Raw genomic sequence first — 20,170 nt, 5'->3', positions numbered from 1 at the left:
TTATTTTAAGCTCATTTCAGACACTGGGCACATACCATTCCTGTCTCCATAAGTGTGTTTAAATTTCTGTCATAAATTTATATTTACTTTAATGTTCTTCATGTCTTCAATTGCAAACCCACTAAAGTAATTGAGAAAGCCAATTCATCTGCAGGTATTTGCCAAAAATAAAAAGACTGTTAACAATGGCTCAAGCGGTGCTTGATGTTTAGTTCTCTTTGGCACTTTCACTATGAGCACGCAGTTAAAGACAGTGTTTGGTCATAATGGCTTGCACCACTATATTGGCACAAACACCTCATACCAACTGTCAGGCACGGTGGTGGAGGGGTGATAATTTTGGCTTGTTTTATAGCCACAGGACACCTTGCAGTCATTGAGTTGAACATGAACTCCTCTGTATCCCAAAGTATTTTAGAGTCATATCTGAAGCCACCCGTCTGACAGCTGAAGCTTAGCAGTAACAGATCCAAAGCACAGTGAAAAATCTCCAACATAATTGCTGAAAAAGAAACGACTCAAGGCACTGCAATGGGCAGACCGCAACCTGACGGACGTCCATGTTAAAAGAGCTGTCCATAAATGAATGCCTGCAAACCTCAATGAACTGAAGCAACGCTGTGAAGAAGTGGGCCAAAATTCCCCCAAAGTGATGTGAGAAAGTCATGAAGTCATATAGAAAGCCATTACTTCAACTCACTGCTGCTAAATGTGCTCCTAACAAGTTACTGAAAACGGAGGTGTACTTAGTTTTTCACAGGGAGTCCTGTGAAAGGCTTCTTTATCACAGGTCTCTGTGTGGGCTGGAGTCAGTGATAACTACCCCCTCTCCTTCCACACAGACTCAAAGAAAGACCTATCTTCTGCACTGTAAAAAAAAGTGAATATGATTTTAAACAAATGTGTTAGTCTTACTACACAATAGCAGCAAAATTGTTAAAGTAAAATGGTTTTGTGCCTTTTATTGTTGTTTAGGGCACTCTTACAAACCTTCAAGGTGAACCAAGGAATTTGCATGAGAAACATGCGACATGGTAATTTTGTCTTTGCCTACATCTTAATGGAACCATTTGATATGTAAATATTACTGGATCCCCCAGAAACTACTGCTGGATGGCCCGTTTGCCTGCAGTGAGCTCTGGTGCCAGATGGAGGGGGTCTACAAAGTATGTAGTACGGTGGGTCTGTGGGCCACTCTTTGGGTCTCAGTGCTTTTGTTGGCCTGAATGCAAAGTTACACCATACAAAGAGCTGAGGTGAAACCAAATGCTAAAAACAATGAAAAGTGAGCACTGGAGTCCCCGAGTGCTTTTCATGCTTTATTTTTGATCTGTTCCGCCCACTTGCCAACCACCCTCCAAACGCTCACGTAATCTGCTTCTAGCAAAACACAGTCAGGATTTTGTACGACTGCACTGGAGCGTTTCTGTCCAACCATAATTGTGTATGTGAACAGACACATTTGAGAGACAATAAAACCGTTTTACTTAAAAGCAACCCGGAAGCCGAGGTGTTCAGGTACTGTGCTGAGTGGCTCAGCTTGTTTCTTTTCTGAAGTGATAAAATACTTTACAACAAAATAAATAAGCTTTAAATAATCTGGGACTGAAGCTTTTAAGAACTTGGGTTAAGGCCACCAACAGCGGCTCCTTGTGCTTATGACAATACTGCTAAGACATGCCCGATTACTCATTTTATTTGACACGAGCGTCACCAGAACGCATGTGGACTTCAGCTTTAAATACTACAAGCAAACAAAAGGTGTCTATTCGTCTCCCGCTCCACCTCGCCTCTGTCAGCTCAACAAAGGAATTCTGAAAGCGGCTCATTAAATGTGTAGGCATGTTTCCTTTCAAACGCAAGACCTTCCACAGCACAGTGGCAGGACACATAAACACAGAATGTAGGTCAGTCAAACAGTTTGCGTCTGTTCTCTCCCTCCACGCCTGAGGTAAGCTGACAGCAAAACCAAACACATTGTTTGCCGAGTGTGACTCATCTCTCCAGGAGAACCTGGGAAAGTGGAACAAGGTTCACCTCCTGCTCCCTGAAGTTGCTCCCCGCACTACAGTTGCTGAACGTCTACCTGTCGATGTGACTGACAGCAGCCAAGGTTCCCAGGACCTCCTGGGTGTGTTTACATCCGTGTATCATTTAGGGGCATAAACGATGTCGGGTGCTAGCGTTGAGAGGAGAAATCAGAAAGAGAGGTGTGTCATGGGGGGAAAAAAACATTCAGTGACTCACACACATTAAAAAAAAGCAGTAAGTTGAGTTTTCTGTTTGATATAAAAGCTGCAGCTGCAAGAGTCTGGCGTCTGTGCCAAAGCTTCAATGAAACTCTGAAATGTGTAGAAAACAAAAAAACTTTTCAGTCTTTTAAGGGACTTTTTAAATAAACTCCTGGAATTCATGGTGGAGTTCAAGAGTTGAAAGATGAAGTAGGTCCTAACTGGATATGCTGCTTTAATACTAGAAAGTATTTAAAAAATTTGAAGCCTTTTATTTAAACATTTAAATATGAGTGGGCAGAAGCTGAAAGCAATTGCTTTAAAGTAAGAAGTGTTTCCGGAGGCAAGAGCGTTAAGCAGTTTTCTCAAATATTTTCACATGACATGGACTAATTATGCTGAGGAATAAGTATTGTTCTGGTGGGAAGAAATGTTGATAATAAAAGATACATATGTGTACATAAGTGAATACTGTAAACAGAGTTGACACAAAGAATAAAGCCTAGATTAAAGTATAAAAAAACAGGCGTAGCCACTAGTGTGAGAACTTAGTTAACAAGCTACGTGCATAGACTTTATGAGGGCATGCACAGACACACATATAAATAAAAGAAATACACAAATAAATGTAAAAAACAAACAAACAAACAAACAAACACTTTCACTCACCGAAACTGGACCACACACTATATGAATAAACATTTAGCATAACTAACTGTTAGCAGTCAAAAAAGGCAGAAGGCACCAAAAGCTGTATTAGTTCAGGAGCAGAGCAGGAAGGTAGGTGGTTCCATCCGCACCTCACTCAATCTGCACATCAGAGTGCTTTTGGAAGCATCTGAACCTCGTGCAATCCATCAGAGTTTAACAGTGTGTGTGCTATCATTAGAAAGCATGTATTTATGTGTATGGATAATGAGGCGTGTAGTAAAAACAATGCTTTGACTGTTTAGTTGGAGTAGAAAAGCTCCATATAAGTACCAGTGGCTCAGTGCTGCAGAAAACAGACGTTCTGATGGTGGAGATCTTAATAATTAATAATAATTCAGTGTCCAGACTAAAACTCCCATATTTTTTTTAAATATTACTACAATTTAAATAATGTATTTATATTTATATTAATCTAAATAAGACTACTAAAGCCTTTAAATAAATATGGTGTGGTGCACCCCATGCCCCCCCTTTAGACTCGGCCCTGCTTTTTGCAGGTATCACTGCAGTAGAAAAAGTGTGACGGCTTTCAGAAAACTGCCAAACTACATTGACAGTTCTGCATATATACATCTTTATTTTAACTTCTATAGCTTTACTGAAAGTGTAAAACAAACGGTGGTGGATGGGAGCACGTGAAAAGTAATTTTTCCTTCACGTTGGAGCTCGTTGTACAGGTGGTGGATTGTTGAAGGCCTGCTGTCAGCCTTTTCCCAATGCAAGTTTTGATGGCAATTACAGTAACGAACGCATCCCTGGATGCTAGAAAAAACATTTTCTTTTACTCCACCTGAGCTCACCTTCCCAGTAACAGCTCCACCTTTTAGCTCTTTACTACATATGTGCAGACGCCACTGTTGCTCTTCTGTTATCAGTCTTTTTGTGGAGACATGTGGTGGCTCCTAAATACGCTTATTGCAGGTCTGTTTTTTAGTCAAAAAATTTGGGTGAAGCGGTCATGTTTACATGGTGACAACTGAATGCTACAGAGTCGTGGATTAAACGCAGCGTCAGAGCAAAGAATTTGCATCGAGGATTTTGTGTAATTGAGTTATTCGGTGAATCGTTGCAACCGTAGAGGACTGACTCAGTTTTAGAACCAGCCTTAAACCTTTTTCTTGCCCAAAATGGAATAAATTTCTACTTTTGCAGCCAATTATTTAAAAAGTAAAAAAGTGTATGGGACAGTTTTAAAACCAGAGGTCAGATGTGAGTTTCTTTAACTGTGGATGAAACGGCTCATCAGTGTGACTGATTGCAACACAGGGTCTGAATGCAGGGAGATTTTAACGCATCTGAACACTGATTGGTGAGTCCTTGGACTTTCCATTGAGGATAATTCCTCTTAAACATAAGAAACACAGATACAACTTTAAATCAGTCCTACATAAGTAAGCGTCTCCTCTGTCATGTCACTGGTATTTTTGGTATCTAGGTTACAACTCTGCAGCCAGGGTCATTAATCAAAACTCCGGCACCAAGAAATCCAGGTTGATGCCCCCGTTAACAAAAGATTATCAACACCAGTATTCAGGAGCACAAGATGGCATCTTCAAATTGCTTATTTTGGTATTCCAAAAGCCAAACCCCCCACAGATTTAACGTTAAAGACAAAATAAAACAGCACATATGCAACATTTTTAAATCAGACTAGCTGAAATCACTGAATATTTGCTTGGTTTATTAAAATATCCTCATAAGGAACATCCATAAGCTTCCATGCTTAATATTATATTCAGATCTCATGTAATCATCCATCCAGGTCACAGGAGGGCTGCAGTCCATCCCAACTACCTACTAGTCCACACAGAGCTATCAGATCTATGGTGTGACATGTTAGAAATGGGAGCACAGCTAACAACCAGAGATAATAAGATCAGCAAGTAAAGTATATAGTTGTATGTTCTGTGTCTATAAAGCCAGTAGACTTAACTTTAAATCCTGCCCTCTTCTTGGCCCCCTGTGTGGAACATCGAACTCTTGTGGGAGAACGAGCTCTAATCCAGCCGGTCCGTCCTGCTTTGATGAGGACTGCTGTAAACAAAGCAGCGCATGACAATACTCGCCGCACTCTGCTACAGCATGCATTCATGTCCTCTGCGTGTAGAAATACAAAGGCTGGCCGGCTACGGTATTCAGCAGCTTGTTTTCCATCTGAATGTGGGTTGAAGAGCAGCTCGAAAAGCTACACTGTGACAAAGGAAGACACTTTTGGTGAACTGAGAGGAGGCTGGAATCTGTTTGACTTGGATCATGTTGCGTTCTAAAACTTTTCATTTTAGAAATGTATATTTTACAAGCATAGTCGATGACATCACTTCCTAGAGTGACCAATACTGTTACATAACAGCCAGACACAGCAGAAAGCACCCCACAACACTCCTTTCTAAGGACACTGACCTCAAATCTGCCAGCAACAGTAAAATTATTAAGAAGATGACCAATAAACTACTATCGATGTGGTAAAACTTTGTACTTATCTGGATAAAACTGTAGTGACCCTGGTGGATCTATGTTTTGTATATATTATGTTGTGTCATGGCTCAAATCACAGAAGAATGTGCAGAGCACGGACGTAAGAGTACGTTTTCTGTATGTTTGCTATAAGTTTTCAGTCTGGTCAGTTCAGCATGACTAAAACCGGACCTCCTTTTTACTATAACGTCTCAGTCACAGAGTATGTGTCAGCGTAAAGACAGGAAAGCTGTGTCCTTGTCATTTGCAAGAATTAACGGTGTAATTGTTGAAACCAGCTCCCGGTTTGGATTTCAGACACAGACACTCTCTGCTTTTAAAATTAGGCTTAAAACTTTCCTTTTTGAGAAGGCTTATAGTTAGGGCTGGATCAGGTGACCCTCAATCCTTCCGGAGTTATGCTGCAATAGATTTAGGCTCCTGAGGGACTTCCCATGAACCTTTATATCTTTAAGACATTTCTGCAGCTTAACTAATTGGTGTGTGTTATCTGACTTCATGGACAGATAACTGGGTATAATCTGCATAGTAATGAAAATGTATGCTATAACTTCGAATGATTACTGCCTAAGGGAAACATCTATAATATAAACAGAAAAGGTCCTAGCATGGAACCCTGTGGAACTCCATAATTAACCTTAGTGTGTGAAGAAGACTCCATTTACCACTGCAACACTGTACTTTTAATTCAGTGAGCTAATGACCATACTCTGAAGAATCCAGCTGTCTTTAATTTGATAATTTACAAAATGGACTTTATGTTTATTTAGAAAGACCTAAAACTAGTAACTGAATCCATAAAGTAATCATGAAAGTATTCACTGAGGTCACAGAGAAAGGGAGCCACAATGGCCATTTCCCATAAACGTCTATACAAGAGCAACTCTCCTTCTTGCAATCTGAGGAGTGGCCCTTCTGTTTGACATTAAAATAACTCGGTTTAAAGAACTTCTATGTTGGCTTCATTTTCCCCGGATGCCACTTCCATCTTTTATATACAGAGAAGGATAGTGTGTCAATGTGTCAGTGCGCCCCAGGGCAGCTGTGGCTACAATGTAGCTTGCTATTGCCAGTGTGTGAATAGGTGAATGACTGAATGTAGTGTAAAGCGCTTTGGGGTCCTATGGACTAGAAAAGCGCTATACAAATGCAGGCCATTTGCCATTTAAGGATAAGCTGCAACGCAGTAAAAAACACAGAAATGAAATGATATTATAATGATAGCTTAGCCACCTCAACTATGCTGACAAATATTAAAAATAGGTGCAACAAATACCAATGAGGCATCATTGTTCATTGAGAAGTCCATGTGAACACACAATTAATATCACCAAGCAATAACTAACAACTAATGGAAGGAAACTCATGCTATCTCATTACATTTGGATGAGTAATGGCTCCACATTACTGAAAAAATGTGGTCTGAAAACACTGTTCTTGGCACCACTGATAACGTCAGTAAGATGGCTAAATTGCTTACTATTTTACAGTTAGATGGATGCTGCATCTAGTGCCTGACTCATATTTCTCATCAACATATTTCTAAACAGTCTCGGTTCCTATCAAAACACACTGACAACACAGAAAGAGAAAATGCAAACAGGGCTGCACACTCCCAAAGAGGAAGGTGATGTCATCTGATAATAACCATGCCGTTAAGTGAGAGAAAAGCCGAATCTGGCAGCAAAGTAAAGTTTTCAGGAGAATCAGCTGCTTTACTTTAATCTGTTCCAGTTTCCAAGACTGAAAAACACAGATTACATAACAGCAGACCTCTGTGCATCCCTGGGCCTCTAAGTATGTGTGCAGTTGCTGCAGTGGAGTTTGGCTCACTTTGAATTTGGCTGGAAATCACACAGGTCTCCAAGTTACAGTCCAACACACACACCGTTTACTGCAAAACAGCTCCAGTGAGAGGTACAAGGTCTCAGTGTGTCAGACAAGCCAAGAGCTGATGTAATTATAGCAATGCAAATGAAATTCCATTCCTTACTCGAGGAATAGGAAATATTTTTGAATCTGACTTCCTCAGGGTGATACTCATATTCGACAGAAATCACATCTTTTAAAACAAATGTCAGCAGCTACGTTTCATGTTTCTGAGGCTGGATCTTTATATATATATATTACAGCAGATACATTTCCTAGACAGTTCATTAGGTACGACTTGCTAGTAGCAGGTTGGACCCACTTTTGCTGTCAGAACTGCCTTCTTCATCCAAAAAGCTTCGTCAGATTCTGGTCCATGTTGACATGATGGCATCGCAAAGTTGCAACAGATTTGTCGGCTGCACATTCATGATGCAAATCTCCTGCTGCACCACATACCAAAGGTGGTGTAATGGATTGAGATCTGGTGACTATGGAGGTTATTTGAGGACAGTGAACTCACTGTAATGTTCAAGAAAGCAACTTTACTCAGTGTGTCAAGAAAATATCTCCCACACCATTACACCAGCAGCAGCAACGTGAACTGTTGATACAAGTCAGGGTAGATCCATGATTTTATGTGATTTACATTAAATTCTGACCCTCCCATCCTAACACTGCAGCATCATTTTTCCAGTCTTTTATTGTCCCATTTTGAGCCCTTGTTAAATCTAAACTCTTAGCTGACAGTGGCATCTATTGTGGTCTTCTGCTGCTGTAGCCCATCTGCTTCAATGATCGACATTTTCTGCATTCAGAGATGCTCTTCTGCAGCTCCAATCAGTCTGCCCATTCTCCTCATGGAGATTGTCTCTTTAGATGTTTGTCTTAACAAGGAGCTTGGAAAGAAAAGCGGCTGGACTTTTTTAAGTTTCCTGAAGATGTTTCACCGCTCATCTGAGAAGCTTCTTCAGTTCTAAGATCAAATGGTGGAGAGTTCCAGATATTTGAGCAATAGTGGGAGTTGCCCCTTAAGAGGGTCTTTGGCTCATTATTAATCATGTGCCTCATCGCATGAGTTTTGGGTGAAACCAGTGTGAGACCTTGCCTCACCCCATCATATGACTGATCATGCTGATGCAAGATGTGAGTGGATCTAAAAACTGGGCTGTAGATGGCAGACAGCTGGTGTCATAAGCAACCTGTTCAAGGCTGATTGTTCACAGTGGACATAGATGACTTCTTTCAACCTTCTTTTAGGCCATCTTACTTCTCTTGGTCTTATAACTAAAGAGGTTTCTCAGATGAGAGGTCAAACTTCTTCAGGAAACTTAAGCCCCTTTTCCATTAGTACCTACTCAGATCGACTCGTTTTCCATTACAATCTAGTACCACCTAATGTGCGTGGTCGGCAACGCGGCCGAGCGTCCCGTGACTTAATTAGTATGCAACATGAATGCTAGAACAAAGGTGGACATCGAGGGGACGATATACCTGCTGTTCAGTCTGCGGCATTTCGTCAAAACTCGCTGCTGTTTTTTGTAGACATTTCCTCGCTGCCCGGTTTAAAAAATGGCAGTTTTTATTTTTGTGAACTCATTGAGGGCTGCTACTGACCAGCCAATCTGTGGCTTGCAATTGGCATTGGTGGTAGTCTGATGACGTCATATTTTAGTACCTGCTCACAACGCTTTGGAACCCGGCTGTGCAGGTATTAATTTAGTACCTGGTACCCAGTAATATGACCTAATGGAAAAACCCTAAAAACTGTGTGTTAAGAGATATATTCTAAAACACTTCTTCAGCAGAGAATCAGAGAGGAGAAACACACAGATTTTCTTGCTAGCAAGGGCAGTCACCAGGACTCACACACCAAAAGTGAGGTTCAGAGACTAACCAAATGAGAGACTGCCCCGGTCTTTATTTATACCTCAGTGGGTGCTTGTTCCTTACATTGGAATGTGTGTGTGTGTGTGTGTGTGTGTGTGTGTGTGTGTGTGTGTGTGTGTGTGTGTGTGTGTGTGTGTCAGAGTGTGTCAGAGTGTGTCAGAGTGTGTCAGAGTGTGACCCCATAAACGACTTCCCTTAACCTGCTGGTCTGGAAAATCCAACAGTTCATCTATATGTAAAAAAGCACTTAGACTAAAACTGACATAGCTACGTTAATCCTACCGTAAAACAATAAGACAAGGTACGACCTTTTCCATGCTCCTAGGATGTGGGGGTGAATGCCAGAACACCCTGGAATGTTACAGACCTCCTAGGATGAGACATTCTTTCAATATGCCACCAACTATATACTTCTAAACACAAGTGATTACATGCAGTATTCTACCATATGCAAACTTATATCATTAAAAGATTATACTGACTACTAAGTACAATTTTCCATTGACACTGTAGCAAGTCAATCTGAGTAGGTTCTAATAGAAAAGGGGCTTTAAACAAGTCCCACCACTTTTCTTTCCATGTTGCTTGGATTACCATGACTTGGATGGCTGAGAACCCAGACAGACACAAGCAGCTGAACCGGTGTGGCTTATTATATACAGCCCACTCCCACCCAGGTATGAATGATTGGTTGACTATTCGAAACATAAATGCTAATGTTTGGGGTTTTTTTACTCCCACTACTTTATTACTATCTATTCTTAAACATTAGTACTCTCTGAGCTTTATTACACTATAACTTCACAATCTTTATCATTATTAGGCAGGTTAGAGAATACAAGACTTTGTGATGAAACTGAGTTAAGGAAGGCCTTTTTTTCCTGTTAAACCTACTGTGTTGTATTTTAAAGGAAAATAAAATCTCAGTAGTGCTTTAAATAATGGATTTCTACAGATAGAGGACAGTCAGAAAGTTCAGGCAGCAGCCCCTCGGTAGGCAGCCCCTAAGTTGGCCAATCAGAAAACTGTTGGATTTTAAGGAGTTTGTTTCAGATGGAGCGTTCAGTGATGAGCTTGTAAAGGGCTAATAGGAGATAGACAAGGGTTTTTCTGAACTGAAAATAAAAAGTGACTCTTTGTGACTCCAAAGAATGAAAATGAGTGCAACAGGTGTCCTTTAAGACAAGTGTAGCCTTATTACAAACGTTTAAGAGTCATATTCTTTAACTCAAGGATAGACTGTTGCAGAGTTAAGCCAGCAGTGTTGTGAAATTTCTGAAACACCACATCTGTGTGATCCAGTTTAAACACTGTGAGCCATTTGAATCCTCACACACCCACTAGGCATCATTTTTGTGATACGCAGGTGAAAAGGCATCAGGGTTTTAATAAAACTGGGCTAAACCTCAACGTCTGTGCGTGTGGCAGATTCGAACTGCACGCTGAAATACAGCCACAGGAACGTGGCTTAAAATGGCCGTTATTTTTAACCAAGGCAGGACAAATACTCATGAAATCTAGCCTACTTTTACCCCGTTTCACACCAAAACCATGCCATGGGCGCCGATTCCCAAAGCATAACACACAGAAATTATACGAGGACCTTTATTCTAACAGGGATGTGGTGTTTTTCTGGACAGCAGCAGGGTGAGTGCATGAGATCTTCAACACCCCAACACACAGCCCTGCCCACTCAGGAAAGCCCACACAATGAATCCACACTAATCCCATCTTTTGTGGTCCTCCCTATGTCTCAGCGTGGCTGCACCTCATGCCTCAGACATGCTGCTCCACCATCACAGCCTAAAACTGCCTTTATGTGCAGTCACAAACAGGAACATAAACAATACGGCTCAGAAACTTCTCCACTTGATGCACAAAACAGCCCCTAAATCCAGGACCCCCCACGCCTATATACATGAAGCAATCACAGACGCCTTTTGTTGTCCTTCATAACAACTGTACCATCAAACTGACAGCAAACATAAAGCCACGCAGGAAGCAAGCACTCCATGGAGAATAAAGGCTCACAAGTACAAAACCTGAGCTGAAGCAAACAAGGTAAACAAAGCATGTGATCAGTGTGGTCACCTGAAACAACAATAGACTCACAGAACACGTGCTTCAAACATCCCACAGCCCCAAAACTGCAGGAGTTGGACAGATAATAGAAAAACCAGACGAAAATAACACTTGTGCAGAGAACAATAGTTTTTGTTTTTGTCCCATTAATAGCAAATTAAAACCTCCAGAAATCCCGTTCGCCTTTAAATTAAGTTTTCACAAGACAGGCTGAACCATGAATGACATTTACTTTCTTCTATTATCACACCTAAATTCAAAAAATAACAATAAGCATTTAATATATAAAAGCAGAGATGGACGCAGGGCGCGGGGAGCTCTTACCGGGCTGCTCGGGCTGCTTCTTTAATTCACTTTATATTCCGTTTTCCCGACAGTCGCTCGCGCGTCTCTCAGATACAAATCTCAAACCTCACTTCCATGTGCTCGCGACCAGGACCACGCGCTCAGAGGTGGAGGGGGGGGGGGAGAGCTCGGGATACGGCGTGTGTGACGTCACGTCGAGTCTGGAAAGCCGCTCGAGACAACAGTGGAACAGGTGGGGTTTTACCACGGTCTAACTAGATAAATTTCACCTCGTTATTCATTTATTCCAACGTAGACAGTTCATATTACATTTAAATATAAAGATATAACGTATATTTATATCTATATATTAATTATCTGTGGTTTTAGATTATAAACGAGCTTTCGAGTTCCCGTGCTACACTTTTATTAGTGTGCTACTTTAAGAAATGTGATCGCAGATGCGCTGTTTAATGCACCAGCCCTCATCTAAAAGACAGCTTCACTATACCTGCGTTTAAACATGACATGCAGCTTCCCACCTTTCTGTGCACTTCCACAAGCATCCAGGACTCGTATTAAGGAGCTGAGGTGGCTTCTTCTAAGTATGAAGAGGAATTCCCTCTTTTCTGCACAAAACACGTGATCAACGTTGTGTTTTTTTAAAAAACCATTTATGCAGATTTCACTTAAAATTCACTGCAGCAGGACTTTTACACAGCGTGTACTCTTATTTAGGTTTTGACCCTTACCTTCCATCAGTCAGAGGAAGAGGAGTGACTCAAAGTTTTATAACGCTCAGATAAGTTTTCTACCCAACCACTCACTTTCTAATGTATTCATGTGGACGCCCCCTACTCAGGTGTGGCTGAGTGGCTAGTCATGGTGGTGAAGAATGAGAGACAAGCTCAAGAAACAGGTTTTTGTTTTATATTTGAAAAAGAATCTATGAACATAATGAAAAAAAACAAAAACAGTGGGTCTGAACATCCAGACAATCGCAATCCAAAAATACATTTTCTTAGGAAATATTAATTATGTACAAAAAAAAAAAACAAGAAAAAAAAACAACAACATAAAAATCCATATTTTAAGTTCAGGCTTTCAACAGTGTGAGCCACATTTTTAAACATTTTATTAATAAAATAAAACTTTTAAATATCTTCATCAGATGAGGCAGTTTTTTTCTTCTTACATTGTAATCAAACCAGATTCCAAAACAACTTAATCCATTTTGCATCTGCATGCAGCAACAACTGTACACACCCAGCCCCCCCCCCAACCCCCAAGTAATGAACTTTTATTTTGAGAAAAAAAATAAAAAAAAAGTTTATGATTCAAAGTTTAAGCACGGCAACCCTGCAGGTGTGCGAGTCTCTGCTTTAACTGTTCGCTTCTCCTCCTCAGCTGCTCTTTCAGAGAGAGGAGTCTCTGTTCGTCCGACTGCATGCTGTAGATGCACTCCGTGGCCTTCTTCAGGATGACCACCTTGGCCGCCTTCTCATTGTTGGCCACCTCGGGGATCTCGTCCCGCAGAGCGAAGAAGCTCAGCTTCAGCTCGTTCCTCCTTTGGCGCTCCAGCACGTTATGAGTCCTTCTCTTGTCGTAGTCCTCCGTGTCCGACGTTCGCGGGCTGGAACACTTGCGGTTGCTGCTGATCTGTTTGAGGACCCTGCTGTGGCTGCTGGCACCTCCACCGCTGCTCTCCAGCTTCAGCCTCTTGACAGCCGGCTGCTCGTGCCTCATGGATGGATGGGCGGCGTAATTATGCTGGTGGGTGGAGACGTGGCACCTCTTCAGCACGAGTGGGCTGGGGTGCCTGGTCTCCAGCGGGCTGGAGTCGCACCGTTTCACCACCTGCCTCTTTTCCACAGTGACCACGTCGATTTCCTCCTCTTCCTCCTGTTCGTCCTCTTCTTCTTCTTCCTCCTCCTCATCATCACCTTCATCCTCTTCCTCTGCAAAAGAGCAAAAACAACATAGTCACACACTCTGCTGCCACATCCTCCTCTAAAAGCATCTCTGCAGTCCGTTCAGGCTTTCCCTCTCTGCCACATCAGTTGATTGCTTAACATGCAGCCATTCCCTCCAACTAATCTCACAGCAGTCTACTGCATGACATGGGGTGGAAGTGGCAGCAGGATCCACCTTCCTGCCTGCAATTCGTGTGAATGAAAAGCAAGAATGTGCCTCATTTCAGTCATGTCATGCATGTCCCCGCCAACAGAAAGAAAATCCCTAATTGCACTGAGGGGTGTGCCTCCCCAGGCATATATATATATAAGAGCTCACCTGAATCGCTACAACTGCTGCTGCTCCCGCTGCTGTTAGGCGGCGTGTCTAGTCCCAAATCCTTGCTAGGCGGGGTCCCTGCGCTCTGCTTGGGCGTCTCGGCTACGGGATACGGGAAAACCACCGAGGGGTCGATGCACTCCGACGCAGACGTGTTCAGGTCTTGCAGGTAGCTGCTGTTCAGCTTCCACGCAGGAAGAGCCGCAGTAGCGGCGGCGGCAGCCGCGGCGGCAGCAGCCGCGGGGCCGGCGAGCTCTGCGCCGTCACCGGCCGCAGACTCCTTCCGGGCGGCGTGCAGGGAGGCGAGCCGCTCGGACACCACCTTCTTCAGCTTGGCGGCGGCGGAAAAGCCGCTCCACATGCAGTCCTGGATGATGATGGACTTGAGGAAGGTCTGGGAGTAGTCGGAGTCGCAGATGATGCTCTGGTTGACCACGTCATCCCCGAGGAACTCTGTCACCATCTCCAGCTGATCCGCGATGGAAAGGTCGAGGCTGGACAGGGACGGCCGGCGGCTCGGGGAGAGGGGAGGGGTCGGCAGCAGTTCAAATTTCTTCCAGATGTCTTCGCTGGGTGCCGGAGGCTGAAACTGCTGAGGGTAGAAATCCTCCTCCTCGTCGTCGTAGTAGAAATAGGGCTGCAGGTAGTCGTAGTCGTAGTTCTTACTCGCCAAACTTGGATTCCGCGGCATGGTGCGTTTGGTTTCGTCTCTCCTCACGGCGAGGCTGGCGAAAACAGAACGGAGCGATTAGTCGATTCACAGCAGAGAGCAGACAGCGTGACCCTGCCCGCAACACCGAGTGTAAGCAACCGCTTCATGGTCAACTCCCTCCAAAAAAAAAAAAAAAAAAAAAAAAAAAAAAAAAAGACAACATCGACACCTCCCCCCCCCCCTCTCTCTCTCTCTCTCTCTCTCTCTCTGTGCACGCCTTGCATGCATGCATGCACCACTGCTGCAGGTGCTTAACCGGGATTGTAATTTAAATAATGCAAGAGACGGAGTGAGGAAAAAAATTAATAAATCACACTTTCACTGAACTGTTCCAGTCATCATACTCATACCGAAGCTCCACAAACCCACTCCCCACCCTTACCTTTCAGATTTTCAACTGTAGGCGAAAGACGGGAGCAAAAAAAAGCGAGCCGAGTGGCGCAAAAAGAGGAGGAAAATGTAAAAAAACGAGGGAGCAGCAAAGTTATTCCAGTGCGGCAGTGACAGTAAATCCTTCCACAGAGGCGGTACGGCGGCTGTCTGTCAGCCTGCGGGTGAAGCATGCATGTGAAGTTAAAAGGCTGCAGATGCGAGCCGGCAAGAGCGACGCGCACTCTGTCATCAGCACAGTCAGAATCGCAGCTGAGAGTTGAGCACCGCGCGATAAAGTAAACCGCATCTCGCACTCTCTCTGTCTGTATCCATCCGCGAGAGCGTTCCTACTACAACACAACACACAGCACCCCCGATATCAGCCTCTGCCCATCAGCGCAATTATTCAGCCGTTTGCGTCAAGTAAAAATCGCGTGCGTCCAAAGTACGCCGTGGATGCATCTTTGCATATTTTCTGCCCTCTTTCTCTGAGATGGGTCTATTTTTTTTTTTGCAAGTGGGAGGGGTCAGAGTGGAGTAGAGTAGTGCTTTCATTGACTGCATAGAGAAAATACTAATGCATGTAGTAGTGGCAGATAATTGGGCTGAGTTATTTTACTACTACTGCGCCAGAAATATACGCAAACACTGAGCGTCATAGCGCACACACGGCAATCCCTAAATAATCACTCCACAGATCCGGATTACGGCCTTACACTATATTATATTGTTTAAAAAACAAAACAATACATAACAGCAGGAATCCTTTTTTAAACTGTAAATGTGCAATAATGTGTAAAAATGAGGCAAGTGCCGCGTACTTTTGCGCAGTTTGTGCCTTTTGATTTCGCAATAAAAGCTCACAGGTGCAGCAGGAGCTGCAGACACTGACAGCTCTGAACCGGTTCAAACAGCTGATTACAACATGGACTCGGTGAAGAATTAAAATCTTGGAGTTCGAGTTAATACACACAGACTCACAGAGAAAATGTCCAATACAAATCCTGCAGACTGCGTAATGCAGCGCTGAGTTTGGACAGATTGGCACCAATTAACAACAGGAAGGAAGCAATTAAAGGAATCAGATGGATGGATCTATCCCGTTGTAACAGGAGCTGTCGATGGAGATTAACGGGCTTAGAGCGCCCTCTGCTGTTTGAAGCGTTGCAGGAGCAGACAGCAGCTAGGTGGGTGGAAGGTTACAGATTGAGACAGGTGACCACAAACCTCACAAATCCTGCAATCATGCGTGAACAAAGTTTTTTTTTTTATGAATTGAAAGGGAAAAAAACAGGGTCGAGTGAGTTAAACTATAAAAGGGTCAGGGACAAAATAGCCCAATTCAGTGGGTTGGTGCAGATCTTTATTGGGGTTAGTGGGTCACTTCATTGAAAAATAGAGTCGTGGAGAAGCAGTAAATGGCACATTTAATTAGCAATGCACTGTGTTTGACGAAGTCGGTTGCAATTTGATATTTAATTTAACCAGCTCCTGCCATTCTGACAAAGTTAATTGGTTAAAAATGCTCAGTAGGCTTTTCCACCCTCTTTCTCTCTTACTGTTGTCAGACATCCTGCTAAACAAATTGCTAAAGCAATGAGTTGGACTCAAGCAGAGTGTGTATTTCATTACGCATGACATGACAGACATTAAGAAGCATTGTAAAACACGAGGCTGTGGACACAAGCAGCAATTATAGGAAACGACAAAAGCATAAACGGTGAAGGAGTTTTGTGCTTGAAAATTCAATCATTTAAATTGAATTACATGGTGCAATTTGCACTTTTTAAAAACACACTTTTATCAATCCAGGACAGCAGCTCTGAGTGTGTTACTGCTGCAAACGGCCCTTTTACTCTTTTTTAAACACTTCTTATATAACAGAGTCCTGTTGGTTATAACATAAAAGACCTCTTTAATGAAAACGATCTGTGATTATGTGTTTAGTGACATCATCACTGCAGCTTTTTCCCCTTCATAACAAATTATTTTCAGTTTGTTTGAAATCAGTCGGGGCCGTGGAGCTGAAACGTCTGGACTGAATTCTGAGCGTTTCGTTTTGATCTAAGTTACACTTAACTAATTAAACACTTCGCCATGGACGCTGTGTCACTGTGAGGCCTTACATTTAAATGAATAGATAACCCCGCAGCATCACTTACACGAGTATACTTTTTCCTTTTTCATTAAATAATGTATAAGAAACCACATAAGCAAAGACAAAGGAGACAAGAGGAGGGGGAAAGCAAAGAAAATCCCCAAGTTGAAACTACACCCTCCGTCCTTCCCTTCATACTCATTCCTTCATCCGTTCTCTCACGCCTCTCCTTTCCCCGCTGTGGGATGCTTGTGGAGGATAGCGATCATAACCACCAGGTTCAGGCGTTATGGTCGTGGCGTTTATCGGCTCCGGATGTTTCTTGTGTTACCGTGTTTGAGAGCGCCTGCATGGAGACACAGAGGGAAGCTTTGAGAGCGGCTGGAATGGTTTCCTGTGATAAGTGAAAGCTCAGGAGAGGTTTTGATTGTGTGTGTGTGCGTGTGTGTGTTTTCTTTCTGGTTAAACTTCCTCCTCTGACTGACATGGAATAACCTGCAGAGGATCGAGGGCAGAGAATCCAATCTAGTTTGGCTTTGGTAAACTGATAAACAGACTCAAACATCTGACATGAGTTTTTAGAGATATGCACAATTTTTCATTGTCTACTCTAAAAAATGAAATGGCAACTCACAAACTCAGCTGTTTAAATCTTAAAAGTAAAATACAATTAATTATAATTATATGTTTAAAAAAAAAAAAGCCAACGCAGGTAGTCCCATTGCTTTAAGAGGACATGATTAAGTTCAGCTTAAACACAAACGAAGATTATGCAGAAGGTCATGTTCAATTGAAAATGTTTAAATTCACCTTATGTCATTCTTTTTTAAATATCCTTTTCTAAACCTGAATATCAGGTTTAAATATTAAACGCTTAAATCAGACACATAACTAAAATGGTAAATAGACCGATTCTTAAATAGCGTTTTTCTGCTCTACCTTAATTCCATCTATGCAACTTTTTTCTATGCCTAACTACTGCATATCTAACATTCACACAAAACCACCAACCACTATCCTTCCCATTAGTAGATGACCTGCTCTACCTTCTGAGCTACACCTGAATCCCTTCAAACTAGCACAACTGGCAAGAACCTGCAACACAAGCGTTACGTGTTTCAAATAACCGAAAAGGTTGTCTGCCTAGGGGAAATTACAGTGAGGCTCTTAGCTATAGCTTACTCCAACACTTCAAGTCATTTACGGTCGTACTACCACTCTGCTACCTTAAATACAAAAACAATGCCTGACGGTTCTTGTTTATTATACCAATAAATACTACGCTTACAGCAATGCCGCTTAATGCTTTCTCATTGATATCGCATCAAAATCCTACCAACAGTAACATGACCAGGGGCTTTTATTGACACCATGTGAATTAAGCTAGCAGTAACTCATTTTTAAACTCAATCAAAGTATACAAAGAAACACATAAAAACTAATAAACTACTTCTTCATCATCTCCAGCTGCAAAAGGTTGATATAAAAAAATCGCTTTTCCCCAAAAAGAGTCTGAATTTGAGGATGGCAGGTCTGCCAGGTCCAGGCCTAGTTTTCTGAAAGTGAGGTGGTTATGTTAATCTGAATCTGGAGTATTTTTTAGCCTTAACATCTCATACTATTACTTTAATACTAAGAAATCTGCCTATTTTTAGTATAAAAAACTAATAAGTTATTGTAATGTCACCATAAAACAAAATAGATGTAATGTAAACAACATCAGCCCATTTTGAGCTTAAGTGGACTAAACTGGTCAAACTGGTGACTATAACCTTAAGTGGCTTAAGGACAATAATGCATCTCAGTTTTTCTACGTTACAAAGAAACTAAACTTAAGGAAATGGAGCCATAACACTGCAGATGAAGTGCTAACAGCTCATCATCATCCCTGTGCCTGCACCGTTTGTCTCCAGCTTGCTCACACAGACCAAACACATGCACATTATGGTGACTGGCCATAGGTGTGGATGTGGGCCTGAATGCTTGCATGATTTATGCTGTAATAGTTTGTCACCTCACTTCACAGATATTACATAAATCCAAACCTAAATTCTCAGGTAAGCACTTTAGATGTGGTATAAATATGGGTTCTTTTGTGCATCTGTCTTTGTATAAATGTTGGTTTCTTGGGGTATCATCTCTGCAATATAATGGCTAATATCTGGGGAATCACTGCCTTTAGATCCTGAATTGTGTTTACTAGTATCTATTATCTGTGAGCAAACATCAAGCAGAATTTATAGAGGTCACCTTAAGCCAGGAAATACACTGCAACAGCACAGAAGTTGTACTCCTTTAGAAAAAAATCACAAAGTTCTCCCCAATAAAACAACAAATAAAAGATATCACAACAGTGTAAAGCAAAATGCTACTTAAACAACAATTTAATTAAACGCTTGTCTATAAAAAATGTCTTCAGCTTCTTTTTACAAGAGTCACTGGTGTCTTTACAGTGTGGAGACCGTGGAAGAGATGTCCACAAGCCCAATCCCCACGCGTTTTAAAGGTACGACCTTAGACGGTGTTACCTGATCTTAAAAATCTTAATAGCTTAATAAATATAGCAACAAAAAAAAAAAAAAATAGAATAGCAAACATTAGATGGCATTAAGTGGCTCTCTATAAAACAGTGTGAAGCGTAGTGGACAGTGCAGTAAGGAATCATAATGTGTGTTCACATGTTGTGAGAGTGCAGGGCTGACATACAAGATGACTCTGTGTCGCATTATAGAGTTACTGCATGAGGTATGAAAGCTTTCCTCTATCTGTCCTCGTATCTGTTAGCCAAGGTGCTTTCTGGTGACCTGTCCAGTAAGTGGGACAGTGGGTGGTCAGGATTATCCATGATGGATGACAGTTTGTTCAGTAACCTCATCTCCAAAAGTGCCCGTTGTGCAGCCAGTCACAGAGCCAGCCTCCCTGATGAATTTATTCAGTCCAATGCTGCCCTCCCAGAAATTTCTCATATTTTCATATGATTTCTCTTTTATGTACTCAGAGTGAAAAAAAATATGCTTCTTCAATTCTTCCAGTGGCCAGGTTATTTATTTATTCATCTATCTGGTTATATTTGATCTATTGTATCAGAGTTAGCATAAAGCTAATTTGCACCTACAGTCCCTTGGGAGGTTACATGCAAAAGATCACAAAAAT

At 42.1% G+C, this 20,170-nt stretch overlaps 1 protein-coding gene and 1 long non-coding RNA gene across 2 annotated transcripts in view; both read right to left on the bottom strand.

The window, feature by feature from the left end:
* LOC146662381 (uncharacterized) overlaps positions 1–11,702 on the bottom strand; it is a 39,947-nt gene extending 28,245 nt beyond the window's left edge. The window contains exon 1 of the long non-coding RNA XR_014913347.1: positions 11,583–11,702. This is a non-coding gene — a long non-coding RNA (uncharacterized LOC146662381). The remainder of the gene's footprint in view (positions 1–11,582) is intronic.
* Positions 11,703–12,451: 749 nt separating this feature from the next.
* myca (MYC proto-oncogene, bHLH transcription factor a) lies at positions 12,452–15,316 on the bottom strand. The gene is made up of 3 exons (XM_085418972.1): positions 14,930–15,316; positions 13,836–14,560; positions 12,452–13,501 (listed from the first exon to the last, which is right to left on the bottom strand). Exons 2-3 carry the CDS (start codon positions 14,524–14,526, stop codon positions 12,888–12,890), a joined length of 1,305 nt encoding a protein of 434 aa, XP_085275098.1. The 5' UTR covers positions 14,527–14,560; positions 14,930–15,316; the 3' UTR covers positions 12,452–12,887.
* Between the last annotated feature and the right edge of the window lie 4,854 nt (positions 15,317–20,170).

This window comes from Rhamphochromis longiceps, linkage group LG9, assembly GCF_057381845.1.
Source record: "Rhamphochromis longiceps isolate RC_006_pf linkage group LG9, R_longiceps_female_GT1.1, whole genome shotgun sequence".
NCBI classification, from domain to species: domain Eukaryota; kingdom Metazoa; phylum Chordata; class Actinopteri; order Cichliformes; family Cichlidae; genus Rhamphochromis; species Rhamphochromis longiceps.
The sequence above is the reverse complement of the archived record's forward strand: the minus strand, read 5'-3'. Positions and strand labels throughout refer to the sequence as shown.

Excerpts from the sequence above, each read along its gene's own strand:
- myca (XM_085418972.1), bottom strand. The coding sequence starts at position 14,526 with ATGCCGCGGAATCCAAGTTTGGCGAGTAAGAACTACGACTACGACTAC. Across the intron at positions 13,502-13,835 it reads CAGCAGTTGTAGCGATTCAG|AGGAAGAGGATGAAGGTGAT; the intron begins GTGAGCTCTTAT and ends GCTCTTTTGCAG.